The 26,196-nt window shown below is 44.8% G+C and overlaps 1 protein-coding gene across 1 annotated transcript in view; it reads left to right on the top strand.

Annotated features, from left to right (window-relative positions):
* The first annotated feature begins 1,704 nt into the window (after window positions 1-1,704).
* LOC130205517 (ephrin-A5b-like) overlaps window positions 1,705-26,196 on the top strand; it is a 69,717-nt gene continuing 45,225 nt past the window's right edge. Inside the window, exon 1 of the mRNA XM_056432936.1 lies at window positions 1,705-2,582. Within this exon, the coding sequence (XP_056288911.1) occupies window positions 2,455-2,582 (128 nt within the window). The 5' untranslated portion in view covers window positions 1,705-2,454. The remainder of the gene's footprint in view (window positions 2,583-26,196) is intronic.

Consider the following 26,196-nt stretch of genomic DNA (forward strand, 5'->3'; position numbering starts at 1 on the left):
TCTCTCTCTCTCTCTCTCTATCTCTCTCTATATATAAATATATCTTTCTCTCTTTATTATATGAATAATAAAAACTATCTCTCTCTCCCTATATACATATATATATAGATGTATGCATATATATATCCCTCTCTCATATATATATATATATATTAATAATAAAAAACTATATTTATTTATCTCTCTCTATATATATATATATATCTTTATATATATATATGTGTGTGTGTGTATATATATATATATATATGTATGTGTGTGTGTGTGTATATATATATATATATATATATACATTTATAGCATTGGATGTGATATTTTTATTCCACTTCATTGTGCAGGTGAGCTCATTATTTGAAGTATTTCCACTCACACGTGAGAGAATTTAGGAATACATGTAGAACACGCCGTGTGGCCTTCAGGGGCCCAACGAGCGTAGGAGAACCATGAACCTGGTTTGGTGGAATGAATCAGGCTGACAGAGAGGAGGCTGCTAACTGTCCGTCTTCACCCTCCCGTTGTGATGAGGAGGAGCAACCGGAAGTCAGTCTGCACTTCCTCTTATGAACAACAAACTCAACCGTAATACTGATTATTTGTATTTATTTTAATGGTTTAAATGTTCTCTTCTTCAGCGGTTTCTTTTTAAATCCTTGCTGAACACTTGTGTTCCCGGTGTCCACCGCTACGTGGCGCAGTGAGCCCGGAGCCCCGCTGCACACGGCCCACTCCGGGAGGAGGAAGTGTGTGAGACCAAGGTGTGGGAAGAGAAACCAAACTTTAAATATTATTTAGAGGCCAACCAGAGGAAATGCCTGATTATGGGATGTTTGGCTTGTGGGTGGATGAAGATGTTCCCCCGCACACACACACGCACACACACACACACGCACACACACACACACGCACACACACACACACTCGTGCCTGCAGCGGAGATACACCACTGGGTTTAAATGACTGGAAACCAGTTGGAAACCTTGAATGTGTCAGGGAGCATTGAGTTTACTAAAATAAATAAATAAATCTAAATTAATTGTAAGACGAGTTAAAATATATATTTTAACTTTGTGTCTCATTTTGAATTAAATTAAATCATATCTACTGAGCTCCGCGTCGTGCAGCGTGTGTTTAGAACTGATCTACTTGGATCTGTAAGCCGGCCTGGGAAGCAGATACCCCCCCCCCCCGCCCACACCCCTCCTTCATCCCCCTATTGGGAGGAGGGGTGTTGTTTTTATAAACCGAACGCCCGTCATTCACCCCCCCCCCCCACCCCAAGTCAATGAGCCTGAGAGAGACCGTGAAAATGTACTCTGCAAGAAATGCCAGAGCCCCCAAATCCCCAAAAAGATGGAGTTTATGACAAAAATAAATAAATAAAATTATAATTAAATGAATAAATAAAACATAATGTGAAAGGTTGTTGTCTCCCTCCGCGCGGGAGATAATACTATTATTATCATTTTGTATTTTTGCATTATTAATTCATCATGATGGAGAAAACTCAACAGTCTCAACATGCAGAGAGGAGCGTGTTGTTCTTCTCTTTTTGCAGTGTGCAGGGAGAGAGAGAGAGAGAGAGAGAGAGAGAGAGAGAGAGAGAGAGAGAGAGAGAGAGAGAGAGAGAGAGAGAGAGAGAGAGAGAGAGAGAGAGAGAGGGAGGGGAGGGGTCCGGGTGGAGAGCATGGCCGCAGCAGCCGGAGCGCGGCAGACTCTCTCTGGCTTCCTCCACGTCGACACGCCGCCGCTCCTCGTGCGCTTCTCTTCCTCTCTCTCTCTCCGGTGATGTCGCGGAGGGGACGTTTAACCCGGAGACCGCGCGCGTGCTTACGCAGAGAAGAGGTTTGATTTTGTGAGTTTTTGTTCCGCGTGTTCCTTCCTCCGGCAGCGCGGCTCCGGGCGGCCGAGAGGGAAGCCGCCGCCGGTTCGAGTCTCTCCTCCGGGCTCAACACGGGGTGCGCGAGCTCCGGAGAGCCGGAGAGCGCGCGACGCCACCGGGACTGCGTTCCTGCTCCGTGTTACATTCATTCTTGTTTTTTAATATATATTATATATATATATAAATATATATAATTTGTTTCCCCTCACTGCGCTCCTCCTCTCCGGGAACAACCGAGAGCCGAGTTGGAAGAGCAGTTTCCCCGGCGCGGAGCGGAGTTGCGCCGGCAGAAACCCGCCGGCAGAAACCCGCCGGCTCCCCGCCTCAAGTCGAGCGGCTCACCGATCCGACTGGCAACCGCGCATCGGCGTGTTGTTGTTGTTGTTGTTTTAGGTTTTTTTTTATTAAAAAGGAGAGAAAGACATTTCATTGAGTCCCCAAACCCACCGCGCAGCGGCGGCTGCAACCTGTACAGCGGACCACGGTTTTCACCGCCACCTTTAACGACCTGACCCACCGGATCCAGGGGGACCGGACGCTCTGCTCGGTGGCTGCGCCGGAGCTCCGGAGCCGGGATGCCGCAGGTGGACATGCTCCTCTTCCTGGTCCTCGCCGCGGTGCTGGTGTGCGCGTACGGCCAGGACCCGGCGTCCAAGGTGGTGTCCGAACGCTTCGCCGTCTACTGGAACCGGACCAACCCCAAGTAAGTACACCCGCTCTCCCGGGCGGACCCCCGATGCCCCCGGTGCCCGGTTGAAGCTGCGCTCTAACCGGTTTACAGGAGTTTCATCGTTGAGTGCATCACAAGAAGGTCTTAACTGAACGTCACCTCTTATATATTTACAATTTTTGGGTGGCGCACATCTGCTCCGCATCACCAGCGTTATGAACTGTCTCCAGCACACATGAGTGTGTGTGTGTGTGTGTGTGTGTGTGTGTGTGTGTGTGTGTGTGTGTGTGTGTGTGTGTGTGTGTGTGTGTGTGTGTGTCGGCTACACTGCAACATGCACACGTGCCGTCTCTTCACTGGTCGTTATTGTGATGATACAGTTTAATAATCAGACTTATATTTTACTATTACGCGCTATTACGCGCGTATGTGCAGTGTGCGCGCGCCACGTTCAGGCGGAACATGAGACGCACGAGGAGCGCACGTGCACGCGGCCGTCTCTCCCAGTCTGCTGCCACGAATGATGATTGACAGGATTGTTTATGTGCGCGTGAGATGCATCCAGGAGGAATACGGGGAGCAGTTGTCTTTGAGTTGGAGCTGCTTGGCTCAGAAAGTCTGTTGTTGTTGTTTTGTTGTTGTTGTTGTTGTTTTGACTGACTCAAAACATGCAGATAAAAACTTCCCATCGCTTCCTGGTTTCCCTGAAAGTGTGTTCATATGAGTGACACGTTGGCTCCTCCCCCTGTGACGCGCTCCCTGAGCGGAGGGATCTGATGAGAACAACTCACGGCTGGGGGTTGTCAAAAAAGAAAAGGAAACACACGAAGAAAAGAAAAGAGTAGACGTGCTCACGTGTTCATATGTTCATGTGTTCATGTTCATATGTTCATGTGTTCGTGTTCATATATTCATGTGTTCATATATTCATGTGTTCATATATTCATGTGTTCACATGTTCGTGTTCATGTGTTCACGTGTTCACATGTTCATGTGTTCATGTTCACATTTTCATGTGTTCATGTTCATGTGTTCGTGTTCATGTGTTCACGTGAACATGTTTTCATATGTTCATGTGTTCACATGTTCATGTGTTCACGTGAACATGTGTTCATATGTTCACGTGTTCATGTGTTCACATGTTCATGTGTTCACGTGAACATGTGTTCATATGTTCATGTGTTCACGTGAACATGTGTTCATATGTTCACGTGTTCATGTGTTCACATGTTCATGTGTTCACGTGAACATGTGTTCATATGTTCACGTGAACATGTGTTCATATGTTCACGTGTTCATGTGTTCACATGTTCATGTGTTCACATGTTTATGTGTTCATGTGTTCACATGTTCGTGTTCATGTGTTCACATGTTCGTGTTCATGTGTTCACGTGTTCATGTGTTCACATGTTCATGTGTTCACGTGTTCATGTTTGTGTGTTCACGTGAACATGTGTTCATATGTTCATGTGTTCATGTGTTCACATGTTTATGTGTTCATGTGTTCACATGTTCGTGTTCATGTGTTCACATGTTTATGTGTTCACGTGTTCATGTGTTCACATGTTCATGTGTTCACATGTTCATGTGTTCACATTTTCATGTGTTCATGTTCACATTTTCATGTGTTCATGTGTTCACGTGAACATGTGTTCATATGTTCACGTGTTCATGTGTTCACATGTTTATGTGTTCATGTGTTCACATGTTCGTGTTCATGTGTTCACATGTTTATGTGTTCACATGTTCATGTGTTCACATGTTCATGTGTTCACATTTTCATGTGTTCATGTGTTCACATGTTCGTGTTCATGTGTTCACATGTTCGTGTTCATGTGTTCACATGTTCATGTGTTCACATGTTTATGTGTTCATGTGTTCACATGTTCGTGTTCATGTGTTCACATGTTTATGTGTTCACGTGTTCACATGTTCGTGTTCATGTGTTCATGTGTTCACATGTTCATGTGTTCACATGTTTATGTGTTCATGTGTTCACATGTTCGTGTTCATGTGTTCACATGTTTATGTGTTCACATGTTCGTGTTCATGTGTTCATGTGTTCACATGTTCATGTGTTCACATGTTCATGTGTTCACATTTTCATGTGTTCATGTTCACGTGTTCATGTGTTCACATTTTCATGTGTTCATGTCTTCACGTGTTCACATGTTCATGTGTTCACATTTTCATGTGTTCACATTTTCATGTGTTCATGTCCACGTGTTCACATTTTCATGTGTTCATGTGTTCACGCGTTCATGTTCATGTGTTCATGTCCGTGGAGCTGGAGGCGACTTCTTGATGTTGACGATGCAACAAATGCAAATGTTGTGTCGGCTTCAAAGAGCGATGGAACAGACACATGTCTGATAACAGGCTGCAGGTGTCTCTCTCCCTCTCTCTCTCTCTCTCTCTCCCTCTCTCTCTCTCTCCCTCTCTCGCTCTCTCTCTCTCTCTCCCTCTCTCTCTCTCTCTCGGCCTAACGGTTCCCAGCCCCTCCCCCCTCCTCGCCCCACGCTGTGCCCCAGACAATACGGGGTACACGGCCGCGGCCCAGCGTGGCGCTCGGCCCTGTGAGAGCTCCACACATGCCGAGGTCACACACACACACACACACACACACACACAAAGACACACACTTGGTATCGTAACCGGTGCCGAGTTGCGGGGTTAAGCAGCACAGAGGGGACCCGTTGTCAGGGTCAGAACCGGGGCAGTGCCGCCCGGCCCCCCGGTGGCGGGGCCCCCAGCCTGGGCTTTGTGTGTCTGTAGAAGTGAGGGGGGGGGGGGTAATAAATGAGTAACTCTTTAAAAATGGACTGTCTTCTCCTTTTCTCATTCATGACTTTAATCTAAACCTGCAGTATAATGTAAAGGAGCCCCAGAGTGGCCGAGCAAGAGGCATCCGGAGGAGCAGGGGTCCTCACTCAGCCCCCCCCCCCCCCCTCCCCTAGTCGTGAACATTTCTTTTCTTAAACGCGATGAAATTGTAATGATTTTTTTTCTTTAATATTGTTTGGAAAAATAGGGGGGGGGGCTGTAAAGGAATCGCTCTCTTTTAGATTGAGATAAACTTACGTCCGTGTTTGTTGCGCTTTCATCTCTCGGGGGGTGGGGGGGGGCATCTTCATGTGATGATGGTTCTTGCTGATTAGGCTCAGACTAGGATGAGGAAGAGGAGGAGAAGCAGGTGGAGGAAGATGGTTCATCTTCGCCTGGAGTCTGAAAAGCTTGATCTGTGCTCTAGTCTGAGCTCCTTAATGAAATGAAAGTCCAGCTTCAGGGAGGCTCATTAGAAAGAGAGAGACACGATTGATTGGTTGGTTGGTTGATTGGTCCATTGATTGGTTGATTGGTTAATTGATTGGTTGGTTGGTTGTAAGGCACCAGTTCTGGTTCCACAAAAAACCTTTCAAACCAGGGTTCTTTAAAGAACCATTTCCTTCAATAGTTCTTCAAAGAACCTAGACAGGTGTCTCGAAGAACCTTCAAAAATGGTTCTTGAAGGCACCATTTATGGTTCCACAAAGAACCTTTCACACCAGGGTTCTGAAAAGAACCATTTCCTTAAAGAGTTCCTCAAAGAACCTATAAAGGTGCCTCAAAGAACCTTCAAAACGTGGTTCTTCAAGGCACCATTTCCAAAATGGTTCTTCAGTAGGTGATGGTTCTTCGTTCTTTAAAGAACCATTAAAGAACCATGATAGTTCTGTGTACCTTCTGAGAAGAGAACACGTTGTGCAACATGCGTAAAACCCCAAAACCTGTTTCTTATTGACTTTTCCAACGGACGACTTTTTAATGAGCGACTAAATATTCAAACTGAAACAACAACCAGGAAGTGAAAAACTGATTTTCTCAAACTAAAGCAGGGAAAGTGTTTTAAAAACGTGGAACGTATCTTATAAAGTTGTACTTATTGAAAGAAGTTCTCAATACATGGTTTTAATATGTATTTATAGATAATAGCTCAAGACCTTTGAAGAATGACGAGAACTTCAATCTTTTAAAATAAAAGTCGAATTGTTGCAAGAATTTTCTAGAATTGAGTCTTCAGTGTAATTATTATTTTCTGATGCAAATGTTATGTAATTTTACTTTGCTAATCTTCTCAAACTGAGTCTCTCTTTCTCTTGAAAGAAGACTGAACAAAGAGAAGCACTGAATTAGAATCAAGAAGAAGAAAAAAGAATACTTTCTAAATCTAGAGAATTCGATTGAATTTTCGAAAAAACGCAATAACTTCAAAAGGTTTTAACTTAATGTTTTAGAAAACAAATGCCAACGTGTTTTACAACCGTCTGCATCTTTTATAGAATGAATAAGGCCGATCGAAGCAAAAAATCACATTTGAAATCACAATTTATCCAAACCTGAAAATATGTAAAATGTTCTAGAATTGAGGATCTTGAAAGAAGAGAGATGGAGGAACACTGCTTCAAGAAAAAACTCAATAACTTAAAAATGTAGCATAAATAAAGCCACCGTTGATATATCCACAGTCCTTATTAATATATAATAGCTAAAGACCTTTCAAGAATGACGAGAACTTCAATCTTTTTTTTTTTAAGTCGAATTGTTGCAAGAATTTTCTAGAATTGAGTCTTCAGAGTAATTTATATTTTCTGATGCAAATGTTATGTAATTTTACTTTGCTAATCTTCTCAAACTGAGTCTCTCTTTCTCTTAAAGGAAGACGAAACAAAGAGAAGCACTGAATTAGAATCAAGAAGAAAAAAAATACTTTCTAAATCTAGAAAATTCGATTGAATTAAAGAAAAAATGTAATAACTTGAAAATATTTAAACCTGAAAATATGTAACATTTTCTAGAATTGAGGATCTTGAAAGGAGAGAGATGGAGAAAAAACTCAATAACTTAAAAACGTAACATAAACAAAGCCATCGTTGATACGTCCGCTGTCCTTATGAATAGATAATAAGAATATACACTTTTATTAATCCCCAAGGGGAAATTAGTTCTTCTCATTTTTACATCCTCTTAGTTATTAAGGAGCAGGCTGCTGTGAAGCGCCCAGGAGGAAGCAACTGTTCAGTGCCCTTGACTTGCACTTAATGTAACTATCTGGGAGAGCGGGATCGGGATCGAACCCATCACGTTTGCAGGTTCCTGCCTTTACCCACCCCTCTTAAATAAAGACCGTTGAATAATGACCAAAGGATACAACATTAATAAAGGTTATTGATTAACCCTTTAACGTGTGCAGGCTGCCCATGTTGTGTGATCCATAAAGTGTTATTAGCCATCAATGAAGCCATTAGTCACGCCGTTTGAAGCCAGTATTAATACGGCGTGTAAGAAAGTGGCAACGAGACAAGAATTTAAAAAAACCCGTAAAATAAAAAATAAAATAAAAGCGTTTTGCGGTGGGAACAATGAGTCACAGATGTTTCCTCTCCGTCTGCGGCAGCCAACCGAACGCTGGCGTTAAAGTGTAGGAGGCGGGGCTTCGGAGCTATTAGTGAATTCCCCGCTCAGCAGCTATTTAGCCGCTTCATTAAAAAACCCGGCCCGGTCCATATGGCGGCGCCGGCGGCCCGAGGTGTTTACGCGGCTCTGATAGATCGGGACCGGCCGAGAGTTTCCGTCCCCGATAATCTCCTGGAGCTGTTTGTGTCTCTGCCGCCATGGAAACCGATACCCAGAGAAGAAGCTCATTGGGTGGGACCGAGGAGCCGGACAGCTGGGGGGGGGGGGGGGGCACCGTCACCCCAGGGGCTTCCTTTAATCCCCCATAATGCACCTCCAAAGGCAGCAGATGCAACATAGTTGTGCATTAGATAATCAAAGAGTCGCTTTGAGGAGTTCAGGGTTCACACACACGGTGCGTTCAAGGACTTTACGACTAATGTCCGTAAAATGTTTGTGAAATCTCAGTGCAGATGGGAAAAAGTGATAAAATGTCGTATTTAAACTAATAATGAGAATGTCAAAGCATTCAGGAGGGAGAGAGAGAGAGAGAGGGAAAAAGTGATAAGAGGCGGTATTTAAACTAACAAAGATAATTCCTAAACTAAACTCAACACTCCTCTCTCTCTTTTTAATCTCCACTTCTAGAACCCCCCCCCCCCCCCCCCCCGTGTTGTTATAGTCAGTGCGGTTACATGATGGTATAATTCGAATCTTGCTTTAGTCGGACTATGCTATCTTTTGGGGGATCAGCTGTTCTCCCAATATACATGGCAGTGAGTAATTCGAATCATTGGCCGAAAGCATGTCATATCCGATACGATAGGTGGCGCTGTTTTCATTACAACTCGTGGTGATACAGCCATTTCCGCTTGACCTCTTCACCACCACCAACAACAACATCAACATTTCGAGAAAGTACCATGAACTTTAGTATGTTCAACTCCTTCAATACATTAAGCATAAATTCTGTCTGCTCTTCGGTCCAGAGATGTGTGGCTCTTGTGTTCTCCATAGCGTTGTTTGCAGCGCCGCCGCTCCCATAACGTGCACTACGCGCTGCGCGTAGGGCACCAAGTCCTGAGGGCTCCACAAAATAGGCAACTAATAAAATCCTCATAGTTATAATAATTATAATGCCGATATTATTTCAGTCTAGAAATATTAGGCGCCTTTTAGGCATGTATATCACAAAACAGGCAGAACAAGAGATATATTTAATCGCTCAGCAACTCTCCCCCCCCCGTTAACACTTCTCGGGTCGCATCGCTCTGCCGTGATGCGCGCCGACACATCCGCGCACACAGACCCGATCTCAGGGGGGCATCATGAGGAGTTATGCTTAGGGCACCAACATGGTGAGCAGCGGGACTGGTTATTTGTTGCAACCTGGCCGGCAGAAACAATTTATCGTCTCTTCGACTTCCGGTCACGACATGGGAGGGAGGGAGGAGGAGGACGGGATCTCGAGCATGCGCAAAGACGCAAAGTCCAGTTCGAATCGAATTCAGAGTTACATGCCGCGAGTCGAATTATCAACTGGATCGGACCGAGCTATCCATCGGACGGTCGGACCGCACATAGTCCGACTAAGGTGTTTACATGAAACGGATAATTCGATTTCAGTCCGACTAAGCCAATAATTCGATTGCATGTAAACGCACTGACTGTCTCCGTGGCGTTCCCTCATTGTTCCTCTGTTTACCTCCCCGCCGCTCCGTTTGGAGAGAAGAAGAAAAAAAACGGACAAAAAAAATAGAAGAGGCCAACCAGCGCCCCGTCCTGACGGAGGGTTCTCAGGAGGCGGCGGCGCCGGCCACGAAGCGCCTGAAAGGACGCCATTGTTGTTCCCCCCGCTCGCACTCAGTGGCCCGTAGCCGTGCACGGGGAGACACGCTGTGGAGAGGAGGAGGAGGAGGAGGAGGAGGAGAGAGAGAGAGAGAGCATGCATATGTTATTAGAAAGTGGGGTGGGGGAGGGGGGGATTAGAGCTGGAGGACAATACAGTCGCGGGGGTGTGAGAGACACTTCCTCATAAGAGGCCAAAGGCTAGGGGGGGGGGGGGGTCAGAAATGTTTCCACCCTAAGGAAGTGTCAATCTCCCAAAAGGCATCAAAGAGAGAGAGAGAGAGAGGAGGGAGAGCGAGGGACAGGGAAAGAGAGGGAGAGGAGAGAGAGGAGAGAGAGGGAGAGAGGAGAGAGAGAGGAGAGAGAGGAGAGAGAGAGAGAGAGAGAGAGAGAGAGAGAGAGAGAGAGAGAGAGAGAGGAGAGAGGAGAGAGAGAGAGGAGAGAGGAGAGAGGAGAGAGAGGAGAGAGAGGAGAGAGAGAAGAGAGAGAGAGAGAGGAGAGAGAGAGAGAAGAGAGAGAGGGGTTCTCCTTCCATCTCATGACCAAGAGCCGGAGCCCTGGTCCTCCTCACCGGCTCCTGGTCCCCGGGGCCCCGAGTGAAGGAGCTCTGGTTCTCCCAGGGTTCTGTAACCCGCTTGACTCTTTGTCAGTCCGCACCTCAAGAATTAATAACGACGAGCTCCAAGAGACTCAGATTTTTACGGGGGGGGGGTCCTGTGGAGACGCCCCCCCGCCCTCCCTTTTTTTACGCTCCCACTAACAAGGCGAGGGCCCTCGGGCTGCCGGGCGTGATTGACAGGAAGTGGTGACCAGAGGTCGCTAACAAGTGCGGCCGCTCTTTATTGGTTTGCGCCGCTTTACGACTCCCCGTATTCATCCAGTCGGTTCTTTTCTTTCTCGTGACGACGAGAACTTCAGTCTTTTAAAATAAAAGTATATTTCACCATCACCGCGGTAACGGCACAGGACGATGACTTCAGCCGAATTACAAGAGAAATCGACGTGTTGCAAGAATCGTCTAGAATTGAGTCTTTAGAGTCATTTCCATGTTTTTATACACATTTTATTGAATTTATTTGCTCATTTTCTAAAGCTGAATCTCTCTCTCTCTTGAAAGAAGACTGACTAAAGTAAAGCATTACATTTTCGAATCAAGAAGAAAAAACTAATTTGTTAATCGAGACGATTCCATTGAGTTAAAGGAATAAACTCATGAAAACTCAACGCTTCCCAAAATAAATACAAACGTGTTTTAGAACCGTCTGAAAGAATAAATAAGGCCGATCTCAGCTCTAGAGGAACAATCTTAAAGATATTTTATCCTTGAAACATGTGAAACTGAATCTTGTTGTTATTTTGAATCATCTAGAATTGAGTCTTTAGAGTAATTTCCATTTTCTGATACAAATTTTACTTTTCACATTTTCTAAAACTGAGACTCTCTCTCTCTCTCTTGAAAGAAGACTGAAAAAAGTAAAGCATTGGATTAGAATCAAGAAAAAAAAAAAAAATCTCAATCGAGAATTTTCTAGAATTGAGTCTCTTGAAAGGAGAGGGATGGAGCAGCACTGCTGCCCCAAATAAACCTCAATATCTATTTCTAAATAAACCTCTCAATGCAAAGTCACTTATCCCTGGAAGTGAGTCTCCTCTTGCTCTAGAAAAGGGAAATAAACATTAAAAAACAAGTTTTCAACACAAATCAACTTTTTCTCAATATCTAGATATTTGTGATCTAAAAAAGCCTGAAAGGAAATACGTCGGCGATATGATTTATTTAAACGTATATAATAGAAATATAAACTAGTCGTCATCTTGAGAGAAGAGAAAAGTCCTTAAATCTCTGAAACTCTTGAGGCGGCAGGTGGAAAACAGGTTGAGATGATTCATTGAGATTCTCTTCTAGAATGTGAGACATTTTTTTAAATGTATTTTTTACTTTCACTACGAGACTCATTGTGTCCACGCCAGATACGGTGGCGAGTTTGGCATCCCGTGTTTGACATGCGCGACAGTGGATGGATTAGCGGGGTGGGGGTCGGGGGGTCGGACCTCTTCAGGGCCTAATCTCACAGCCACAGGTTCACTTTCTTACTGACGTTTTTTTTAAACTCTCGGTCGGGGGCTTTCCTTCTTCTTCTGTGCACGCCGTTTAAATGCGAGTGGTGAAATGGCATCCCCCGTGTCTTTGTCGGCACCGGTGAGGGGTATTAGCAAAGAGGCTCTGAGGGGCTTAAGGGGTCAGCCCCGGCCTTTGTGTGGAGACACAAAACACTTCCTGTGGGACCCTTCACCCCTCTCTCTCTCTCTGTGCCGCCCTCAGAAAGCCAGGAACCAGCCTGACCGCTCACATTAATCAGCCTTAGCGCCTAATGACTGCGGCAGAAGCTTCTAGAAAAAAAGGTCCTAAAGAGACGCTAAGCCGCTAACGGACGGACGGACGGGCTGGGGGGGGGGGGTTGAAGGGGCATCAAAGACGGCAGGGTGGGTGCTCAGGCCTGGAGGACCCTTCAGAGTCTCCCCGAACCGCCAGGAAATAAGCTAACGGGAGTTTTTTTGCGGAGACTCCCGAGTCCGAGGGGCGAGCGATACGGAACCTTCTCTCCGGGTCCGTCGGGACGTCTTCCAAGCTTTTGTTCTTCTTGACTTTAGTGCAACGAAAGCGAAAGCTTCCTTTTCTCTTTTATTACTGTGAATCCTCCAAACCTCTGGACTTGTGTTGAGACACAGGTTGAAGAAGACCTGGATCCACAACCGTGACGAAGAGCCGCACCTAACAAATAAAGTGATTTATTAACCTGGAAAAGTAAGTCAGAACATGGTGGACGGGATGGGGGTGGGGTGGGGGGGACCAGACGGACCGAGCGTAGAAGTTAAAAGGTTCATGTTGGAGTCCACGTGAAGGGCTGGGGGGGTCGCTCAGCTTCCTGTTGGACTTCGGGCTACTCTCGGACTCCCCCCCCCCCCCTCCCACGGGTTCAAATGTCTCGCCTCGTCATTCGGGGGTTACGAGGGTTTTATCGCCTCGTGGTTTCGGGGCCAGGAAGCCCGGGTTGCCAGATCATCGAGGACTCATTAGTGCGTCTGCGTGCGAAGGAGCAGTTGTGTGAACTTGGCGTGACTTTGCTGGGACCCCTTTGGGGGGGGGGGGGGGGCGTGGTTCCTCCTGTTGGACTCCACACGCGAGGTGCTTTGCGACGCATGAAATATTAAATCAAAGCCGGTTCGTGATCCGGCCGTCACACGCAGAGCGGGAGGAATTCAGGTCAGGACGGCGGGCGGAGGGCGGCGGCACGCCACACCACGTCCTGGCCTGCGTTCCTTTTGGTGATTAAATAGCTTTTATTTCATTTATTTTGGGGGGGGAGGGGAGGTATTTTATCTTCGCACAACTTTTTTGTTTTCCGTCGAGACCTCAGGACGTTTCACACTTTCCACACGTGGCCGACTTCTTCTCCTCTTCTTCGCCCTTCTTTCGATGTGCCGTGTGGCGGAGCTCACGGGGGCCGCCATCTTCCAAATTCGACTCCATTTTGTTTCGTGGGGGGGGAAGTAGGTTACGAATCGTGGGACGTCGCGTGAGCGCGTTCCCATCTTCTCTGATCCAAATGAAGCTCCCACAGACGCAAAGGACGAGTTCATGGAGTAAAAAGGGAAACAAATGAGAATTGATATCGTCTTTCTTGATTTCTTTTTCTTTCTTTTTCTTTCTAGATTCTCGTGAATTTTCAACATACAGATTTTTCTTTTGGAATTCATTTACTTTGAACACGAGTTGAAGATTCTCTCGTTGAAATCTTTAATTTTTAGTGAATGATGATTCTGCATATTTGTGACTGCGGTGATATTTCGGAGCATTGTGTCTCTCGGCCTCCCTTCATCCGCTCATAATATCCATAAAAGTCGACCAATAAAGAATAAAGACGACGTTTGGGGCGAAGCGAGGAGCAAAAGAACAAGAAACACAAAAAATCCACCTTGACAAAATACATTTTTTGTTGTTGCTGTTTTCTATACAGAAATTGTCTGATATCCAACTGATTTGATGGAATATGCCTACTATGAACTATTCATACACTCTGTCACATTCATTGAATGTGTTTTAACTCTAAATCTGTCCTTCTGGTCACATGACGTCTATTATTCTGTCCATCCTGGAGAGGGATCCTCCTCTGTTGCTCTCCTGAAGGTTTCTTCCCTTTTTTTCCCCCTGAAGGGTTATTTGGGAGTTTTTCCTGATCCGATGTGAGATTTTGGGGCAGGGATGTCTATGTGTACAGATTGTAAAGCACTCCGAGACAAATTTGTAATTTGTGAAATTGGGCTATACAAATAAACTGAATTGAATTGAATTTGATTTCAAATCGGGTCCAAAAGACGCAATTCAGCTCCGTCTAGACGTCGATTAGACCGCCGCCGCCGCCATGTTGTTTCTCGCTTTCAAACATTTTGACGAAGAAAATCTGATAATCCGGAAATTATTAGTATTTCCTTTTTTTTTTTTTTTTTTGCACGACTTTGCTGAGTCTTCATTTTCTTTCCCGCCGGCCACTTATTGACCTAATAACACCCCAATGAGGCCGCCATGTGTGTGTGTGTGCGTGTGCACGCCGTCTAGTCCGAGCTCACGCCGGGCGGCGGGCAGCAGCACGCTGGGCGGACGCTAGCGCCGATGATCTCCGTCTCGGCTCTCGGGGGGGGCTCCGGAGTTATTCTAGTGCATAATTGATGGCGGAGTTAGAATAGCAGAAGTAATGCGATGAGAGGGTGCAGCCAGGCGGAGCGAGGGATCGCGTGCGTGGGGCTGCAAACATTGCAGAGGACGGAGAGGGAGGAGGGAATCTGGCGCTAACAGGTCCCCGCCGCCGAGCCTGTCGGCCAATCGCTGAGCTCCTCCTCCCCCGCCAATCGGAACGCCTCCGCTCGAGCGGAGTACTACGTTCTCGTGAATCGGACTCCTCCGTCGTTGGTGTTTTTTTTTTCTTATTATTTGTGGGGATAAAAAACAAATACATCCTAATGTATAAATTGAAATAATTACTTGTTTTTTTTTACCGTTACCCGGAGAAAGGAATGTTGTAAATGAGCTCGGGGGAGTTCCGGGCCTCGGGAAGGCTTCCCCTTTGTTTCATGACCACGGCGTCGCGCTCTGAGCGGCGGCGGCGGCCGGGCGGACGTCACACCTAGAGGAGGAACGAGCGTCCCGAGCAGCCGCTATTGTCTGTTGGGACAAAGGGACGAGGTCACCTGTCCCCGTCCCGTCGTCAAAGAGACGGCGAGTAGAGACGGGGCTCACCGGCCCAAAGTTTCACTCTTAAAAAGAACAGAATTTGTTTGAAATTATCAATATAATTTGTTATATAAATACATTTATTCACTGCCAAAAAAAGAGACATATGAGAATGATTTGGAATAAGAGTAAGAAGATGAGTGATTACAGTTCAACACAAATGTCAACAAACAAAATTCTCATTAGTTCGTATTTTATATGATTATTTCAAGTTAACCAGTCATTTAAAAATAAGAAATGAAAAAATAGACAAGAAGAAAATGTGGAATTGAGATAAAAGTCCTCATTTTCAGTGCATTTAAAAAAGAAAAAGGAAAGAGAGAAAAGTCAATTTGGTGTAATAACACACAATTAAAATCAAGAAAATGAACTAAAAAAACACATTTAAAATCAAGAAAATGATGTGGAAAAAACACATTTAAAATCAAGAAAATGATGTGAAATAAACACATTTAAAATCAAGACAATTACCTAAAATAACGCAATTAAAATCAAGACAATTACGTGAAAAAAACACAATTAAAATCAGGAAAATTACCTAAAATAACACAATTTAAATCAAGAAAATATTACGTTAAAAAAAAGAATTAAAATCAAGAAAATTATCTTAAGAGAACACAATTAAAGTCAAGAAAATTACATGAAAAAAAACACAATTTAAATTCGGAAAATCACCTAAAATGACACAATTAAAATCAAGAATATTACCTTTAAAAAAGAATTAAAATCCAGAAAATGACCTAAAAAACTGAATTCAAATCAAGTAAATTACGTTAAAAAAGCTTCAAACAGCCACATTTATGTTGTCAAATCTGGAATAAGTTGCATTGCAGTTATTTTGCCCGGTGATCATCGGAGCGCTCTGGTCTCACCGGCCGGACGACTCCCACGTCCGAGCAGTGTTTGTTTGCGAGTGTCCATTTGTTTCATATTCCTCATGCACAGAGTACATTAGACCCGGCTGATGGGAACTTATTGTAATTTCATGGGACAGCGAAAGTGTTCTTTTAATTATCCGGCGGCCGGCGTAATGAAAACGGCGAGCGGTGCAGCCGGCGGTCTGAAGCCTGGAACACAGACCTGTCCAGCGGAGCACTTAGAGGCCACTGGACCGGGACTCTGCCGATTAAAGATCATAAAATCCAGCCCATGAAGATGTTTTATTTGTTTCCTGAGTGAGCCGGCTGCTTAGGTTTCCATCAGAAGTCTTTATGGCTTCGCTGCTCATATTTCTGTCTCTGGATGGAGGTTACTATCAAGTTTTAGTGGACTTTTGTAAGTAGCAGAAAGCGTGGTCACCAAAAGTTCACTAATTGTATTTTTCTTTTTTGTTGATGGACTTTTAAAAATAAAAATAATCGTCACCTTTTTTTGGTGCATTTTTAGCATTTTTATGGCAGCTTGTCAAAATATCAACACCGCAGGGACAACCAATTAAAATGCAAGAATACTTTTTTTAAATGTGGAGATAAATATTGAAATCATTAAATGGGAAGAAAACTCACATTTAAAAAAAAGTGTTTTTATCAGATTCTACATATATATTATATATATATGACTCGTAGGTCATGGTTTATACACAAAAAAAATGTATTTGTATTTTAAGTGGCTTCAAAAAATTTTTTTTAATGCAAATCATTTTTAAATAGTTGTTTTTATTGTAGCATAAACTAAATAATTTTTCAATTACACTTTTCTTTTAGAATAAAAATACAACAAATGCATATTGTAATATATATATATGTGTGTGTTAGCTTTAATTTGTAATATTGTAACTTTTCCAGTTACTGCATATTAATATGATGTTACAGTTACACATCAACCTATAATTAATTAATATGCATTAATTGAAAAGCATTTTAACAGTGAAATAAAAAATTAAAATCACAGTTTAAATTCTCCAAAAAAAAATCTAATTTGTCATAATCTATTAATTTCCTTTCAAGTTTATTAACCAAATTTTATTCTTCGTAGTTGTAGCCACAGTTTAGGGAAATAAAGTGGGAATTGAACTTCGCTTCAATGTCAGTTTCACTTAAAGGCCTCTTTGAATATATACAGGACTGTCTCAGAAAATTAGAATATTGTGATAAAGTTCTTTATTTTCTGTAATGCAATTAAAAAAACAAAAATGTCATGCATTCTGGATTCATTACAAATCAACTGAAATATTGCAAGCCTTTTATTATTTTAATATAGCTGATTATGGCTTACAGCTTAAGAAAACTCTAAAATCCTATCTCATAAAATTTTAATATTTCCTCAGACCAAGTTAAAAAAAAGATTTATAACAGCTGAGTGTTTGTCAAGGCTCAGGAAACCCTTGCAGGTGTTTCGAGTTAATTAGACAATTCAAGTGATTTGTTTAATACCCTACTAGTATACTTTTTCATGATATTCTAATATTTAGAGATAGGATATTTGAGTTTTCTTAAGCTGTAAGCCATAATCAGCAATAAATCAGAATAAAAGGCTTGCAATATTTCAGTTGATTTGTAATGAATCCAGAATGCATGACATTTTTGTTTTTTTAATTGCATTACAGAAAATAAAGAACTTCATCACAATATTCTAATTTTCTGAGACAGTCCTGTATATATATATATATATGTGCAAAAATGAAAGAGGAAGCGTTGATGGAGGACGGAGAATGAAGAAGTGAACGTTGGAGTCCTGTGACGGCTCATCTGGGTCACATGGTTCCTCCTGAAGTGATGTCGCTGAGGTCAAGACACGCGATGCACGGGAAGGGGGGGGGGGGACGCCGCCTCGCACGTCACACGCGTTCACCATCCGGCAAGCCACGCCCCCTACGGAGGCGGGCCGGTTCTACAGTTTGCCCAGCAACCCAGCGCCGTCGTGGCGCCGCATCGCCGCCGCACCGACACACTTCTCCTCCAGTGAGATGTGTCTTTTACTTTCTCTTTATTTCAAAGTACGGCGAAGACGTTTGTGTCGAGGCGATTAAAACCGTCTGAATAATTCGTCCCGTGTCAAATTAAGAAGTTTTACTACGTTTTTAGGAGCAGCGGTGGCGCCTGAAGCTCTGGGCGAGGCCTTTTTATTCTCACCGTGGGGATATTTTGTCATTTGGAGACAAAATAAATGCTCAAAAAGTTGGTTAGAAATTCTCCAACCGGTTGTAAAAAGATTTATAAATATCCAAATATGTTGCTACCCCCACTTTCTTCTGAAAGAAGGCAGAAAAACAACAACAGGAGAGTATGTGTGTGTGTGTGTGGGGGGGGTCCTCTCCGAGACTCACCAATCAGGATTAACCCATAACCCCCGTCGGCAGCCAATGAGCCGCGTGCAGCATGCTGCGCTCTCATTGGCCCAGTTGAGCGCTCAGATAACCAAAAAACAGAAATAACCCACAATCCCTCAGTGCCCGAAGCTCTCGATGCAGCACGTTGGATCCCTGCTGCATTCTGGGGGATGGACACTGAGAACGCCAACAAACTATCTGATTTAATCACTAGTATGACGCCTATTCATCGAGGCAAGGACACACACTCACACACACTCATTCACACACACACACACACACACACAGTCCGCCACAGTGTGAATGTTAGAGGGCTACGGGGAGCTGAGCTCATTATCTCCTGCAGTGCTTCTCATATCCGTCTAATAAGTCCTAGAATATGGAGTCATGGTCCTGAAGTCTTTCACTCGGGAGAACCAGAAGAACCAGAAGAACCAGAAGAACCAGAAGAGCCAGACTTTTTATGAAACGTTGTGAAGTGACCTTGCGGCACGATTTATATCCACTTAATATGTCGCAGAGCTTTTTAAAATGTGCTCGGCATAATCCCAAATGATGTTTATGGTGCAAATCACACATTTGCTGGAGTGTCAAATGGTGATAATGTGACATCACACACTTGGTTACAGTTTCAGAATCTTAACGTTTAGCGAAAACGTCCTCAAAACTGTTGGTTGGCCTCGTAAAATATTTGTTAATTTCATTTAGTTAAAACAAATATTTTATAGTATTTTTGGTTTGAATTAGCCCAAAAATACTATAAAATATTATTTAATTTCATTTAATTAGAACTAATATTTAATAGTATTTTTGAGCTGGATTAGCACAAAAATACTACAAAATATCAGTTAATTAAATTCTAATTTAAACTAATATTTTATAGTATTTTTGGGCTGGATTAGCATAAAAATACTATAAAATATTTTTTCATTTCATTTAATTAAAACAAATACTTATTAGTATGTTTGGACTGGATTAAAATAAAAATACTATAAAATATTTGTTAATTTCATTGAATTAAAACAAATATTCATTAGTATTTTAGAGCTGGATTTGCCCAAAGAATTCGCAATTCTATGACACATGCTGTTTTTTTATTTTTATGTGCCATATTTGGGGGTTTCTTGTGGAAACAAAAGTGTATGATGTTTTTCAAAATGTGTCACGACCACAACATTTATGAAAGAGTTACCAAAGTCCGCGGATCCTAAAATATAAGTGTGATAATCCCGCCATTTTTTTTACAGCGTCCACGGCAATTGTGCGTGACACGAAATCCCACAAAAATATATTCGTTACAATAAAACCTCTCAATCTATAATATATATATATATATATATTCACACTTAAAAAAATGTAAATGTAACAATTTCAATGAATTTTTCCAAACAATTTTTCTTTATTAGCACCATAAAATGTGAACGCGCCCTCAGAATGAATCCCGCTATCGTCCGTCAGCTCAATCAAGACGCACATCTTTCATCTGACCTACAGACATATTTTATCAAGGACCGACAAAAGAGGCGTTCACTGGCCCCTCGGTGCCCTGAGCGTCCAGATGTTTCTCATCCAGCTGCAGACTCCTGCTGCGGCGCTATCAGATACGCGAGTCGGCCGATTAAAGCGTCTCAGACTTCTCAGCTTTGTTCTTCTCTCTCCAAAGAAAAGAAAGAAAGTAAATCCACGTCAGCTGACTCCTCCACCCTCCTCCTCCACCCTCGGGGTTGAGAGGAAGTCCCCTCCTCCAGGTGGGCGCCATGCGGCCTCTTAGCGACGCCACAACGTGGGCCCGTTTTGGGATTAGGGACCAGCTCCATTCCTTATTTTCCTCTTCTTCGTCTTCCTCTTCTTCCTTTTAAGGATGAAAAGGGGAAAAATCTTCTGCATGAATTCCTCCTAAATTTTGACATTTTTTTGATTTTTTTTTAACACAAACTCCAGAAGTAGAGGATGAAAGTGTTCTTGATTCATCTAAGAGTTTAAGTTAATTGCTTATAGGTATTGTTTGTTTTTGATCCCAAACTGCATCACATTCCATAGATTTTAAGATTATAAATTAGAAAGATGATTTTTTTTAATCCCTCACACGAAAAAATAAGGTTTCACCCTCGGAGGAATGTCGGGGGATCTGTGACTTTAAATGTGGCGGCTGGGTAAAATGAGTCTGCACACACACACACACAGATGCAGACGCACACTCGGGTGTCATGTGTTTATCCTGTAAATCAGCTGTTTGATCATGATTTGCGATTAATCAGCCATGAGAGCCTTTGGAATCAAGGGCGGCTTTTCGTGTCAGAGTAACCGCAGCCTAATCCGTCTGGCCTTTCCCCATAATGCTTTATGGTTTAGCAGAGCAGATGACAGGGAGCGGGGGGGGCAGGGCGGCTCGGTGCCGGTGCTGGTTTTTAAGGGGTGTCTTAGAACTGGAGAGGCGGCGGCGGGCTTAGTCCCGGCCGTGTCTGGAGCGCCATGGATGCGGCGCTCTCCGTTCTCTGGAGTGAACGTCTCGAGGTCGGACGGATGTACGGCAGGAAAGACGAAAAGGAACCAAACGCCAGGAGGAAGTGGCTCCATGACGAGTTCACGTCCAACAGAAGAGGGACTCCAGAGCGACATGAAGCCACGTGGAGCTCCATGAAGCCACATGGAGCTTCATGACGAGTTCACGTCCAACAGAAGAGGGACTCCAGAGCGACATGAAGCCACGTGGAGCTCCATGAAGCCACATGAAGCTCCATGACGAGTTCACGTCCAACAGAAGAGGGACTCCAGAGCGACATGAAGCCACGTGGAGCTCCATGAAGCCACATGGAGCTTCATGACGAGTTCACGTCCAACAGAAGAGGGACTCCAGAGCGACATGAAGCCACATGGAGCTCCATGAAGCCACATGGAGCTTCATGTGGCTCCATGAAGCCACGTGAAGCCACATGAAGCCACGTGAAGCCCCGTGAAGCCACGTGAAGCCACGTGAAGCTCCATGAAGCCACATGGAGCTTCATGTGGCTCCATGAAGCCACGTGAAGCCACATGAAGCCACATGAAGCCCCGTGAAGCCACGTGAAGCCACATGAAGCTCCATGAAGCCACATGAAGCCCCGTGAAGCCACGTGAAGCTCCATGAAGCCATATGAAGCTCCATGACGAGTTCACGTCCAACAGAAGAGGGACTCCAGAGCGACATGAAGCCACGTGGAGCTCCATGAAGCCACATGAAGCCACATGAAGCTCCATGAAGCCACATGAAGCTCCATGAAGCCACATGAAGCCAAATTAAGCTCCATGAAGCTCCATGAAGCCACATGAAGCCAAATGAAGCTCCATGAAGCTCCATGAAGCCCCATGAAGCCACATGAAGCTCCATGAAGCCCCATGAAGCCACATGAAGCTCCATGAAGCCACATGAAGCCAAATGAAGCTCCATGAAGCTCCATGAAGCTCCATGAAGCCCCATGAAGCTCCATGAAGCCACATGAAGCTCCATGAAGCCACATGAAGCCACATGAAGCTCCATGAAGCTCCATGAAGCCACATGAAGCCACATGAAGCTCCATGAAGCCACATGAAGCCACATGAAGCTCCATGAAGCCCCATGAAGCCACATGAAGCCAAATGAAGCTCCATGAAGCCACATGAAGCTCCATGAAGCCCCATGAAGCCACATGAAGCCACATGAAGCCACATGAAGCTCCATGAAGCCACATGAAGCCACATGAAGCTCCATGAAGCTCCATGAAACTCCATGAAGCCACATGAAGCTCCATGAAGCCACATGAAGCCACATGAAGCTCCATGAAGCCACATGAAGCTCCATGAAGCCACATGAAGCTCCATGAAGCTCCATGAAGCCACATGAAGCTCCATGAAGCCACATGAAGCTCCATGAAGCCACATGGAGCCACATGAAGCCAAATGAAGCTCCATGAAGCTCCATGAAGCTCCATGAAGCTCCATGAAGCCACATGAAGCCAAATGAAGCTCCATGAAGCTCCATGAAGCCACATGAAGCTCCATGAAGCCACATGAAGCTCCATGAAGCCACATGAAGCTCCATGAAGCCACATGAAGCCAAATGAAGCTCCATGAAGCTCCATGAAGCCCCATGAAGCTCCATGAAGCCACATGAAGCTCCATGAAGGCACATGAAGCCACATGAAGCCAAATGAAGCTCCATGAAGCCCCATGAAGCTCCATGAAGCTCCATGAAGCCACATGAAGCCAAATGAAGCCACATGAAGCTCCATGAAGCCAAATGAAGCTCCATGAAGCTCCATGAAGCCACATGAAGCCACATGAAGCTCCATGAAGCCAAATGAAGCTCCATGAAGCCAAATGAAGCTCCATGAAGCCACATGAAGCCACATGAAGCTCCATGAAGCCACATGAAGCTCCATGAAGCCACATGAAGCTCCATGAAGCCACATGAAGCCACATGGAGCCGTCATATAGAGCACATGTATGTGACCACGGCCGATATCTGAGAGGTCATATCACTGATGTGTCCTCCACAGAGACAGCAGCAGTCAATACGCTGACACGTCGCTAATGTGGAGGCTAATGAGTCTAATGAGTCCTAAGTGTCTCACGTAGCCCTTTCTTTGGTTTGAGCACCTGCCCCCCAACATGCCGTGTCTAGCATGGCTAACATGGCTAATGTGGCGAACGTGGCTAACATGTCTAGCGTGGCTATGTAAAGTGTCTTTGAGGACCTTGAAAAGCGCATTATAAATTATTGGATTATTATTATTATTAAACCCGGTCTGAGGATCGCCGGCATGAAAAGAAAAGACTTGACACTCACCCGGCGTGCCTTGCTCATGGGCAGCTCGGTTCCCTCCCCACCAGTGTGGGGGGAGGGAGTTCATTATCCCGCCGCCGCCGCCGTTCTCACGGAGAGAAAAAATCAGTCCTTTGTGCGGCGGGGAAAAGAAAGAAGGAAAGCTTCCTCCGACCTCACGGTTTACGCAGCGTCGCGTCAAAAGGGCCCGAGGTCGTAGCCACGCCCCCTCCGCTGTCAGCAAGACGGAGGAACAAACAGCCTCTTGTCAATAAACGTTTGCATCCCACATCGCGGAGCGCACTAATTGGACTTTGGCTGCTTGGAGGATCGCTTAAAAAAAAGAAGAAGAAGGGATGAGTTCCTTCTCTCTCCACGTCCACGTCGGACCGCCCTCGCTCTCTCTCTTCACGGATATGTTCAAGAATGAAGAATCAAGGGGTTCTGGTGGATCCCAGAGTCGGTCCCCTTAACCCAGGTGCAGGTCCCGGGCCCGCCGGGCGGATCGGGAGGCCTCAAAGCGGACCTGGAGTCCCAGAGAACTCCGCCCCCTCCTTTCAGGCGATGCCGTACTCTGTCGTTCTGGAAATGGTGAACACACAATAATGTGCTAATAAACCAAAATGGCGACTTGCTTTTGCAGCAGCTGCTAAACCCTTTGGCCCCTCCCCCCCCCCCCACCCCCCTCTCCGTCGCCTTGAACCACGGGGCGCCATCAAAGTTACACGGTAACTGCGTGATGTACGATATATATATATACACAGTCCGACTTTTAATCACTCACAATTCCGACGACGCGACTCCCGATGTTTTCCGCCCGTCTCCCACGGCCCGCTCAGATTAAGCTCCGCCTTCTCCGCCCCGGTGGAATGTTGGGAAACGGCACCTTTCTGGCCCGACTGGGGAAAAAACCCTTCATGGGAAAAGCGTTGCTTTCTTCTGCAGACTGAGAGGACTGGTAATGGATTAAGTGGCTCCATGGTACCCTGGTCCACCCCCCCCCCCCCCCCCCACACACACACACACACACACACCCTCTTCTTCATCTGCAGGCTAATCGGCGTGGCTCGCGGGGGGCTTCGGCTTTAGACCCCTGGTCCTCCGCCACGGACTTGGCTTTCCTGCCGCCTCTTCAGCCCATTCACGTCAGCAGGTCCTGGCAGTCGGGTCGGGGGCTTTTTTTCTTCTTCTTTTTTTCGGAGAGCCGCGTTCACGTTGGCCGGCGCTGAAAGGAGTCGGGGGGGAACACGGGATCTCAAATCACGTAATGAGGGGAGACAGGCAACGCTTTTGTCCGGCTTGTTGTGGAGGGATGTCGGAGCCAAAGGCCGCTAACGGGCTCTTACACCTCGCAGTGTGTGTGTGTGTGTGTGTGTGTGTGTGTGTGTGTGTGTGTGTGTGTGTTGGTGCTCCGCCAGCATTGCTTCGGCGTTGGGACAATCTCTCGGTCCCACGTCTCAGCGTTTCATTCGCATTTCCTCACCAGCTCGGCATGTTTATTTGGTCTCGGCATATTTTGTGTCTCTGGCCAGCGGGAAGCATATTTATGTGTGTGTGTGTGTGTGTGTGTGGTGAGGGTTAAGTGGGAGGCCGTGTGCTGTGTTAGGCAGCAGCGTGGAGGCCGGGGTCGCCTCCTGCAGGGTGTTTGGCCTCGGCCGGCAGTCAGCGTGTGCCGCCGCCGCCGGAGCATGACGGGGAAAACCCAGAGGAGGGAAGAAATAAATAAATAAATAAATAAAGCGGCGGAGTTTTGACAGGTTTGCGTTTTTTGCCGTAAAGATTCTCACACACACACACATACACACACACACAAATACACACACACACTCCTGCTGACCCAATGGACTAAACGGACAACTGCGTTAACGCTGTGTGTGTGCGTGTGTGATCAAACTTAAAGGAGCCACAGTTGTATATATATATATATATTTATATATATACACATATATATATATATGTATATATGTATATATTATATACATATATGTATATATATAATATATGTATATATATTATATATATATATAAAATATATTTATATATATACATATATATATGTATATATTATATACATATATGTATATATATATACTGTATATATGTATATATTATATACATATATGTATATATATATATATGTATATATATAATATATATATAAACTTATTATATACATACATATGTATATATATAAATATATATATATACATATATATTTATATATATGTATATAATATATTTATTTATATATTATATATATATATTATTTTCCTCTGCACAGTGAAAACGGTGAAATATGTCTCAGTATTCTGAGCTGGTAGCTTTCACACGTCGTTCTCTTCTCGCTGCTCTTAAAGTGACAGAGTTTTTATTTCTGTCTCTTTAAATATTGAATCGGGTCAAAATGACCCGAAGGCAACACAAGGGTTAAACACTTTGTTGACATTTCATTTCATTGTTTTCGGAAAGTGGAAAGAACCACGACTCAGGCCCATGTTCTCACGTTGCGCTCAGACTTCTGTACCAAATAACTTCTTTTCAGCCTAGTTCTGTTCTCCAACTGGTTTGGGTAATAATAATACAAACATACCCCCCCTCTCTGTAATAAAGCCTCCGTCATTAACCCCCTCAGCTCCATCAGTGAGCAGTAGCACCGCTCGCTTCATAAGGATCGCCGAGGCCCGGGCACCCAGGGGTCAGCTGTGTAGACGAGGGGCACCTGTGACATCACGACCCCGGAAATCCCCCCCCCCCCCCCCCCCCTCCTGGAGATGAGCTGCTCTGCTCCTCTAGTTAAATCTGTTCACCCCACTCGCTCCATCTTCACCCCGTGTGCACCCCCCCACCCCCTCATCTTCCTCTTGACATTTCAAGGTGTGCATCAGCGCCGGGCTGGATGCTTGTACTTGACACTTGCTCCCCCCCCTCTCTCTCTCTCTTTCTGGCTCCCTCGTTCATTGTCTACCACCACCTCCCTCTTCCTCCCTCTTTCACACACACACACACACACACACTTCACACGTGCTCT

The sequence above is a fragment of the Pseudoliparis swirei genome, chromosome 15 (assembly GCF_029220125.1).
Source record: "Pseudoliparis swirei isolate HS2019 ecotype Mariana Trench chromosome 15, NWPU_hadal_v1, whole genome shotgun sequence".
NCBI lineage: Eukaryota > Metazoa > Chordata > Actinopteri > Perciformes > Liparidae > Pseudoliparis > Pseudoliparis swirei.